Source organism: Pygoscelis adeliae, unplaced genomic scaffold, assembly GCF_000699105.1.
Source record: "Pygoscelis adeliae isolate BGI_AS28 unplaced genomic scaffold, ASM69910v1 Scaffold181, whole genome shotgun sequence".
NCBI classification, from domain to species: domain Eukaryota; kingdom Metazoa; phylum Chordata; class Aves; order Sphenisciformes; family Spheniscidae; genus Pygoscelis; species Pygoscelis adeliae.
In genome coordinates, this window is record NW_008824360.1 from 4,211,398 (window position 1) to 4,222,212 (window position 10,815).

Below are 10,815 nucleotides of genomic sequence, written 5' to 3' on the forward strand. Positions count from 1 at the left end.
TTTATCAGAAGTACTGAGCACCTACAGCTTCCCTGCACCTTCAGTGGGAACTTATGGGATATCTGTCAGTTGTGAAAAGTGTCTATATAGGGACTTAAGAAATTAGTTTCAGGAAACAGGTTTGGAAGCATTAGCTTTGCGTGGGGTTGTAACTTTGCAGGTCTGTGTGATCTACTTGTGAATGACAACTGAAATAGCTTTCTTCATAAAGATGGTGTTGGACTGGATGGCAATATGTAGATCAAATAGGTATTTTATATTGAATATTTGCAGGTGACAGAAAATCAAACTCTTTCTGCACAAAAAGAAAGAGTAAGTCTGATAATGTGAGTAATGTTTGAGTATTCGTCATCTACCTGGTATACAAAATGCCTTTTCCAGGAGCAGCTGTGATTGATGCTAGCTGGCTCTTGTAGGAGATTTTCAGAAGTAGCCTTACGTAGTTCCAGTTTTGCCAGGTAAGTTAAAGTTACATTCGCACGATAAGTACATGTGAAGATGCAGTTGCAAGTACGTACTTTACAGAATTGGTGCCATAGAGTACACTCCAGTGGTTTTCTCGACATAGCAAAGCCCTGCATATCTGCAGTAAGATTACCTTCCAAAAAGAAAGAGACTGTAACTTCTTATTCAGATGCATTTGTGAGGAAACACGCAGCTGCCTCTGCAGCTTTTCCAACAAAATAACAGAGATGATGCTTTTAAAGGGAGACAAAAAAAATCTTCCCTAACCCAGTCTCGATCCTCCTCCTCTCCTGCCCAGTTTTAAGAATCATCATGCTCTGACGTGCTACAGCATTTCATGTCCTCGGATGTCTGTGAGAGAAGGTAGGAAATGGTTTCCTCAAGTTGCCTGTGACTGGGACCTGAGTGGGGAGAGAAGGGCAGAGTCGCAGCGCCGGGAAGCCACCCCGCATGGTGCCTTGCTGCTGTGAGGGGCGGCGTGGCCGACTGTGGTCCCCGATAACCCTACATCTGCAGACAGGACATGAATACACACATGCGCTGGTGGAAATATCCCCCTTTCTCTTTGCTTCTACCCTGGAGGACAGAAATGAATTTCACTGCTGGTTTTTATGGAAGGTTGTCACAGGTCTCCAAAAAACATACATTTAGAGGTGCATTGCTGTTCATTAATGCTCTTGCTTCTGCTGCTAACGTATGTGTTTCAAGGTGGCTAGAAATCTATTTTTGTTCTTTATTTAACTATGCTGATAAGAGCTTAGGGAATGCATTTATCTAAATTTGTGAAAGGAGATGGAATGGAGAAATATTTGTTGGTAAAACATACCACTTGGCAGTGTTGCATTACAAACATTAATAGAGCTGTTTGAATGAGTTTACAAACCTATTTTTGAAAATGATTTACTCCCTGACTGTGATACCACCTTCAGAAGTGGCCTGTTTTTTTCTTTTTTAAACAGATGGTTAAATATTTGCTAATGCAGCTCAATTTTATCGCAGCTCTTTCTGTGTTTATCTTTCCTCTCTGGAGCAGTTAAGTGGGAGATAACGGGAATCCCATTCAGTTCCTTCAGTTGCTGCAATATCTGAAGAGCTGCACTTCCAAAAGAGAAGTGGGTGGGCTACACTAAATGAAATTTAGGATGTATTTGCTGTTCTTGCAGAGTATCAGACTACAGTAATGCATGTGGGTTTCTAGAAAATGTAGGGAGCGTGCATAGCGCTAGTCTTGGCATGACCTTGTTTTGTCCATAAACTGTAGCAGGTACTAAGGAAATTGCTCTCTTGGACTGTTGCTTTTCTTTTGTAAATGTGGCCAAGTTCCTCGTGAAAAAGTGGGTTTTGGAATAGTTTGTGTTACTGGCTTGCAGTCCTCTTTCCAATAATACACTTTCTTTACATCTGAGCGCAAGTATACTTTGACTTTTCAAGCAGTAGTTGAAATAATTAGAACAACTTCTATGCCTTGCCAGAAGAAACTGGTTAACTGAATCATCGGTAGCTTTTTTTGTTGTTGTTGAATTTATTCATAAAAACGTTGTTTTCCAGCATTCTGTTTAGATGCAGTGGGAACCATATATTGAAGTATTTATTTAAGTATGTAAAATATGAGTTAAAATCTTGCCTTACAATCAAGAAAACATGCCTAGTTGTGAATGTCAAAGGAAATGCTGAATTTTCAGTGAACTTAAGTAATTTCATTTCCATACTAAAATCAGCTTTAAATTTGTATGAACGGAAAGGGGGGGAAAGAAATGAGTCTTAAAACGATGAGAACCCCTCAGTAGCTGCTCAAGTGTCATTTTTATACACAGCTCCCTCATTTTTCCCTAAACTGAAACTGTACAAAAGAGGTTGATTTACACTGTAAATTCAGGCTGAACAAAATCCAATTGGAATTCACTTGAGCACTGTTTTGATGTAAGATTCAAAGCTTCTGCAAATTTATTTTATCTTCTACACTTGCTGATCTCCTGCTTGTAAATCCTGTTGAAGGAGAATAAAAATGAGTGCAGCCTGATGGGAATTTAATGTCTGAAGTTCAAAGCAGTTCGCACATCAGAGCAAATGTCAATCAAATGAACATCTTGCAAGCTAGGCAGGGAGTGCGTTTCTCCATGGGGAAGAGATCAAAGTGGGAGTTGCAGCTCTGTTTGCTCCCTCGGGATGCAGTTTCGATCAGTTGTTCATTAAAGTGACTCCAGAAGGAAGGGCTTTTTAGAGCGAGGCAGGGAAAGGGGGATGGGATGGGGTGAGTGGGCCTGTCTTGAAAGTGAATTTCAGCCAATGTCTTTTGCTCTCATTTAAGTAAGTACAAAACCTAATTACATCTAGATACAGGTTTCGTGGTAAGGATTTTGGAGGACTTCCTGAGCATTGGCTGTGGTGTTACCACCTAGGACATTTTGGGCCAAATCTCAGAGGAGACCTTGGTCAGCCACTGATGTTATCGTCTGCCTTGTAGTCTTGCTGCTGGCAAAAGTGGGAGACACTGGTAAAAATGAAGTCGCCTTTGTGCAGAGAAAGGGTGGTGATCAATGCTTGTCTGCAAATCTTAAAATATTAAAGTTTTGGGGTTTTTAACTTCTTCCAAAGCAAATGATGGGAAGAATTGTATGGTTTGAAACTTGTGTGGAAAACGTGCAAGGTATAAATACATCGTAGGAAAGGTAGAACCAGTAGTTACAGCCAAGAATATAGGCATTTACTGTAAATGTCACATGGCAGTGTTGAGGCTTTAGTTTTAATTATTGCTTTAATGGTGAAATGATTGCCAAATAGGTTAATAGTGCATTCTTAATTAAAACAACTTAGAGGCATCCAAAACAAGCACATGGAAAATTCTCCAGTGTAATTGAAATGATCACAAATATCACAGTGTAAATTTGCCACAGTACTGCCTTTGCCCAGTTTCTGGTCTTGGTTTTCTGAGGACATACATTTGCGATGGGAGCTGGTCTCTTCACAAGGTCCTTGTATCATGGAACCAGTCATGCTTTAAAAATACACTCCATTGCAAGGTGCAAAAAGTCAGTTTTAAGGCAAACTGCACCTGAAAAGAGATTTGAAGTAGATATCCCACATACCTCAGTCTGGAGCAGTCCTTGCTCTAGGATGACAGGTCTGTCTGAGGGCTGGTCTTTAATTTATGGGGTTTAAAACAATTCTTCTGCATATTTTATTTATATCATTTTCCCATTAACTGTATTCTCTTTTTGCTACTTGTGTGCTGTAGCAAGAGAAAGGAGGGGTGGGCTGGGCTGCAGTAATTTTTTGCTTTCCTTTTCCAGCTCTGCTGCAGATTATTTAGGCATCTATGTCTTCTTTTTCCTGGTGGGTAACTTAATACTTGCTTACTGAGAAAAGCTGAGGGACTTTGTTGATTTTTGCATTAAAGTGCTTCGACAAGCTCCACTAAAAGTGCAACATAAATAGGGGTGTTTATAGCTGAAACACTGATCCCCTTGGCCTGTGGCGATCAGTTTGGGGCTACAGGAGAGCGCCCGTGGCGGGGCAGTTGAGGGTGATAACTTTATTTTTGCCTTTCTAGAAGGAATGCCAGAATTGGACCTGGTGTTTGTCTGCTTGAAACCCCATGTTAATATCTATGATGACTGAGAGACCTAAAATTCAGTTTGGCAGCTTTGTGTGCACGAAGAAGTGATGTAACAATACACTTAACATTTTGAATCAAGATACAAACAACTTCTCTGATGGGTAATTTCAAGTGAGTAGTTTGGGTAGTGTGAGAACTGCATGTCAGGATGCACATGTCACTTTGAGTGAGTGTGGACGGTGACTTTTGGCATAAAATAAAATCAGAGCAGAGGAAGATTCCAGATGATTTTGAATTAAACCCCAGCATTTACTGCCTGTGTTCTGAGACATGAATAATGTTAGTTGCTAACAAGGTATCCTGTTGCCATCACTAATAGATTTTGATGGGAGCACTGGGACAATTAGCTAACATCCTGAAAAGTCATTATTTTTCCCTAAGAGTTTATTCTTTAGTATTCCTGAGAAATATTTCTTTAGCATAGAGATGTTTAATTTGCAGCCTCCAGCTCTTCGTGTGGTTTTGCCGAAAGATAAACATGCTTTTTGTGAAACCCATCCTTTATCAATCGATCTTAGTCTTGAGATTCTTTAGCCAACAAAAAAAATCAACAATGTTTTTGCTTGCTTGGTAGGAGCTGTAATTTTTGAAGTGGTTACATTTTAATGAGGATAGGAAAAGCCACAGCCTTGATCCGAGAACTATGTTCCTGTGAAATGTCAAGCCTTTTCCTCAATGGAGAGGACTTTGGGGAGTTTTCAGAGAGCAGTTTGCCAATAATTTCGACAGGTAGCTCTCGGCAGAGTGGATGAGCCCGTGCAGAGCTCCATGCCATCACGGTTTGGCTGCTTTTGGTGTCTGACATAGATCAGAAAGGGATGCTTACAACCTGATGGTGGGGGGGGTCTGATCAAGAGGGCAGGAGACCTTTCTATCTGTCTGTCCGTCCGTTTCTCTCTCTCTCTTCCTTGCCATGAAGAGTGAGGATAATGCAGAAGATCATCAAAAGCTCTCTGCCCCTATCTGAGTCTTGAATCAAAACACCAGCGCTGATGGAGTGCTGTTGATCATGCTGTTTTGTGTAAAATACCAAAAGCACCGAACATCTGCGTCCAATAAGGAACCCACAGTACTTTTTGTAGAGCAAGGAATTTAGCTGCCTGTTCTTGTTCCCACTGTATACAGTATTTTTCACTTTGCTCATCGCTGAGTGGTTTTGATGTGTTGAGCAGCTGCCACAATTAAAGATGTTTCTCCAGTGACAAGCAAGTTCATAATTGTGTGTGTTAGGTGGGGACGGAGGAGGGCAAGTGGAGTTAAATGTTTGTGTTTATGTCGGGTAACCTGACTGTGTCAAAAGACTGAGGTATGTAAAATATTTGTAAAGAGATGAGAGAGAAAATTCGTGTGCAGACTGCTCTGGGACTCCCTGATGTAAAAACTTGCACTCTCCATGTGCATTTGCATCTATATGGTAGGAGGTTTGCAACTTAAAAATATTTCTTTTTCCCCAGTATTGATATATGTACATTAAAAATATTGACCAAAATTGATAGAGCCATGTTTAAACTGCATTTATTCTACATAATTTCAAAAGTGTATGGGGGGCAGTTAATTACTTCCAAATATATGTGACTTCCCCCCCTCCCCTCAAGTCTAGGTTTGAAAAGGGATAAAAAATGTTGGTGCCTCAGTAACTCTGAAATAACTGTTCACAGGTAGTTTCATTCATCTCCTTTAAGAATCGCGGTTAGTTTAAGATGCATATAGTGTTTATGGATCTAGATTAAACTAATTTTAAAGCATGCCAGTTTAAGGAGACATTGTTTTCACTGCTATTTCTTGGTGGCAGTGAAGATATTAAAATTAAGCAGTAATCAATCATGATCACTTTTTGCATACTTAAAAATTCAGTTTGATTAGAGATGCTTCAAATAGAGCCTCTAGTCTGATGAGCTCTAGCTATGTAAAATGAGACTTCTTGTGACTCTGCAAGAATCATAAAATTTAATCCGATGTTAAGACCAAAGAAGTCAGTGCCTGAGGTTTTGTTATGCATTTATATAAAAGACTATTTTACTTATTTGTAATTCAGAAAGTCATTAAGGAGTTTAATATAAGTTCTCAGGAAATTACTCCTATACTTGAAAGGCAAATTTCTAAACTTGTGAGAGGACTATGCTGTACTCTTCACCAATTACAGAAGTTGAACCTCTGCTTTAAGAAAAAAAAAAAAAAAGAAAAAAAAATCAGCCCAACCTTAAATATAGTTATACTGGCATGAACCATGAACAAAAGGCAAACTCATGGCCTGTGTATGCAACAGTAGTGCTGCTCACAGTGAGCTCCAGCGCTCCTCTCAGGAGCATTTGTCTGGTTTTGTAATGCTAAAATTTCTGAAAGTGGATCCAGTCACCTACAGAAGTGATGGTCTTAAGCCTACTAACAAATATTTTTCTTATCCTTAGTTAGTTTTCACAGATCTCTTCTAAGTCATAAAAGGTTCTCTACATAAAAGGTTCTCCTGCATCCCCTGTGCCAAGGACCCCATAAATAGAGAGATGGAGGCTTTCGGCAAATCCTGCATCTGGCTGGCTTGGGGCAGCTGCAGCTACCTCCCCGTAGGATGAAATTATTTTGAATTGGGCTGAAAGAAAATATATTGGATTAGGAGAGTTTTAGCTTGCTTAAAGAGACTTGCTTCCTGTGGTCATAACTTGAAATTTCCTTGTGGTAACTAATTCCATCTGCGTGTGTTTTTTGTTTCTGCTAATTGTTGTTTTAAGGGGATGATTTAGAACTGCATTGTTTTATTGTCTGTTTGTGTCTACGAATCCCAGCCCTTACAGTCAGCACTCTGTAAGGACAGAACCAGAAAATGAGCGTCTTTCCATCCTTACTGGGCACCATATTTGTTGAAGTAGTTGCAATTTACTGGATTTCAAGTTCTTAAAATCTTCAACCAGAAGAAGAGTGCTTGTTTTTCATACCACTTCTGCTTGCAGTATTTTGAGCCTCCACTATGTGATAGCATATGTATGTGGGTGTGTTGGTATATGTACATATACGTGTGTGTATGAAAAAAATGTAACATCAGTTTAAGCAATTAAGTGCAGTTGACAATAAGCAACTAAATAAAGAACTTTAAGCACAAATATAATGTGCATTGAGCTAAATGGAAAGCATTAGAATGGCACTGGGTGAGTGGTATATAGACGTAAGCCAGTGATTGATGTGCCGTTAATATTAAGTTGGTCAGTATCTTTTGATGTAGCTGTTTTTTGTGTAATTTGCTGTTTTAGTCTTGACAGTATTGAACAAAACCCTAGACTGCCCAGTTTCTCTCCAAGACTTGTTTCCTATCAGCTTTCATGCCAGAAAGGCTAGTTAAAGCTCTTTGTCCTGAACGGGATGTTAGGCAGACCTCACTTGCAGTTAGTTGTAATTTCTTAGGAATAGGTTGATGGTAGAAAAATTCTTTGATAGGAAGTAAATAGGTTTTTGAAGTAGTAGAATAACCAGCCCGTAAGTCAAATGTCATCAGAATGTTCAAGGTCACAAAAATGTTAACAAATAAAATTGGCCTATGTAAATGATACAAAACTGCATTTAAGTCCTTGAAAGCTTCAGAAGTGTTTCTGGTTATTTATAACCCTTTAAAAAATCCTTTTTATTTAAATTTTAAGGCATTGGTTTAATTATATTTTATCATCGTTAGAACTATGCACTAAAATACTTTTTGCATTAGAGTTATGAATGTATTTGAATTATTTAACCTAACCAAAACGTAACAAAACTTCAGACTGCCAAGTTCCTTCTGCTATTTGCAATGTAAATCCTCAAGTTTTGGTACAGAAAACAAGTTTACAATTGCTCTATTAGATCTTTTTTGTAAAGACATAAAGAGGAAATCTTCTTCATGCAAGACACTTGGAATAAAGTGAAAGATGAAATAATAGTACTGGTGAAAGAAAAAGTTTGGTTCAACAACAGGAGGAGACACTTTCTGATGGCGTGCCTGGATGCCACATTTCCCAAGCTGGAACCTCTACTGTTTAAATCTAGGTGAAAGAGCACACTCTCTTATGATCCTGTCTTTCAAGGAATATTGTGGAGGAAAATGCAACATATCATTTTAGAGAGCAGATGCAATCCAGCCGTGATGAGCTTATCCCCGCTAGTTTTGGGTTTCACAATTTTTTCTGGACCCTTAAAATATGTATAGAGTTGGAGTTTCCAGAATGATTATTTTTCATTGAAATTTCAAAAATATACATTTTCATTGTAAATGCTGTGTAGGTTTAATAGATAATGTTAGATTGCTAATCCTGTTGTTGTCATTTCAGATTTGATGGAAATTTTAACACCAACGTTTCTAGAACTATTAGCTGTGATAGACTGTCTACCACTGTCAATAGCAGAGCCTTCAATCCTGGACGTGACTTAAATTCTGGTAAGTAGTATAGTTTGGGGTTTTTTCCTTCTGTTGTAGGGTTGTTTTTTTTTCCATTAGACTTTAACATTTCCTTGGCATAGAGAATTAGCATTGATTGCCATAGCAACAAGCTTTTCTTTCTCCTTGAAACTGTCACACTGCTCTTAATTTGAGATTTCATGATGGGAAGATGATACTTAAAGTAATGCCCTTAGACTAAGTACTTTATAAAAATGTCATGAAGATTTTATTCCAGCCTACCATGGATAATTTTGTTGTGGTTTATGCAATTTTTATTTCTTTTTTTTTTTTTTTTTCCCCAAGGCACTTTCCTTCCTAGGCCTGCCTGCTTTGGCATCAGTAGTGTCAGCTACTGAAGGGGCCATGCAAAGAAGTTTCTCTGATCTTCTTAGCTGAGTTCAGCTAATGTGAGGCTGTGTTTGCAGCGATATGCAAAACCTACAAAATATAAGGACATCCTAAAATATTTCCTTTCTTTGTCTTGTCAGGGCATTTCCATCTTGACAGTCAGTGCATTTGCTTGACACACTTAAAGAGCTAGAAATATGCTTAGAACCAAAATACATATGACTTATCCCCGAAAAATTCAGCTTTTGGTCCTCCAGTGCAGCAAGGTTTTCTTTTTTTGCATCTTAGAATCATAGAATCATTAAGGTTGGAAGAGACCTCCAAGATCATCTAGTCCAACCGTCAACCCAACACCACCATGCCCACTAAACCATGTCCCTAAGCGCCTCATCTACATGTCTTTTAAATACATCCAGGGATGGTGACTCAACCACTTCCCTGGGCAGCCTGTTCCAATGTTTAACCACTCTTTCAGTAAAGAAATTTTTCCTCCCGTCCAATCTAAACCTCCCCTGGCGCAACTTGAGGCCATTTCCTCTCGTCCTTTCACCAGTTACTTGGGAGAAGAGACCAACACCCACCTTGCTACAACCTCCTTTCAGGTAGTTGTAGAGAGCGATGAGGTCTCCCCTCAGCCTCCTTTTCTCCAGGCTAAGCAACCCCAGCTCCCTCAGCCGCTCCTCATAAGACTTGTTCTCCAGACTTAGTCAACTTTGAATTAATACATGGATTTCAGGGTTTTTTAGTCATAGTTTTGTCCAGCTGTTCCATCTCACTTTTCAACATTTTATGATGCCTTAGTGTTGTAAATTGGACAACACTGTAGACTTTGGTTATGGATTTCATTTAGCGTAAGTTTTGGGGGTTTTTGGTTGTTGTTTGGGGTTTTTTGGTTTTTTTTTGATGGACAAGTAATGCAGATTTGAGAGATTTTTTTATTTATTTTAACTTTCATGTGTCTTTTGGAATAAAATACTGATTTATTTTTTAACTTGACTGATGAAGTGGCAGACCTGCCATTCCACCCTCACCATCCACAGAGCATTTGCATATCTTGCAACAAATGGGATGAAAGAACCCAAGATTTCTCTCTAGCCTCTCTTACTGTGTCACTTCCTATAGCTTTGCTTTCTGGATTTCTAATGAAATCTAAAAAGAAAAAGTAAAAACTAAAAGCAAAACGAACAGTCCCCATAAGTTCCTTTCCATCCCATCCACTGTATACCACATCTTGAATGCAGGTGCTGGCCAGACAAGCTAATTTCCTGACATACGCCTCATCACCATAATTGGTGTAGTGTTTTCCATCCTAAAGATAGGCAGTCTTTGTTCACTTACTATGATTCACTAGGCTTTGTTTTATTCATAAGCTATCTCTTTATTAAAAAAAACCAAACAAGCAAACAACTTACTCGTATTAAAAGAATGTTTAAAATCACATGCAGTTCTTGATTAATCAAAATAATTTTTGAAAGCAAGTTTTCAAGCACTATTACAAAAGCAAAGCATTGAATGAATCACTTAATGTTTTTTATTTAAGTAAAAAACCTACTTTTTCTACTGCAGAAGATGGATGTAAAAAAAGTATTAAAGAAATATTCCTTCTTCTTGAGTGGTGGAAAACAAATAAGCTATAGTTTCCCTTAAACATTTTTTAAATTTCTGGTTTGAGTTCTCACAGAAACAAAGTGAGCACATGTTCAAGCTTCTTGCTGTCCTGGCTCAACAGTAAGACTTGAGTGCCTCCTCTTCCCTTGCCTCCGGCTTGAAAGCTTCCCGATGAAAGGGGTGTCTTCAAAAAATGGCATTGGCAGAAAAGGGCAGCAGAAGAGAAGAGGGAATTGGAGTGATAGTAAGAACAGGGAAGTGCTTCAGGATTTATTGACAGCAGACTCTCCTCTGGCTTTCCTGTTAGCAGCTCTCAGAAATGCAGCCTTTGGGGGGGGCTTTTTTATTAGTGAGACAATGCCTGGCAGAGCGACATGGACGT

General features: G+C 38.9%; 1 protein-coding gene across 1 annotated transcript in view; it reads left to right on the forward strand.

The window, feature by feature from the left end:
- Positions 1-10,815, forward strand: part of CACHD1 (cache domain containing 1) — a 75,154-nt gene that overhangs the window by 18,526 nt on the left and 45,813 nt on the right. The window contains exon 3 of the mRNA XM_009319826.1: positions 8,368-8,474. Coding sequence (XP_009318101.1) covers positions 8,368-8,474 — 107 coding nt within the window. The remainder of the gene's footprint in view (positions 1-8,367; positions 8,475-10,815) is intronic.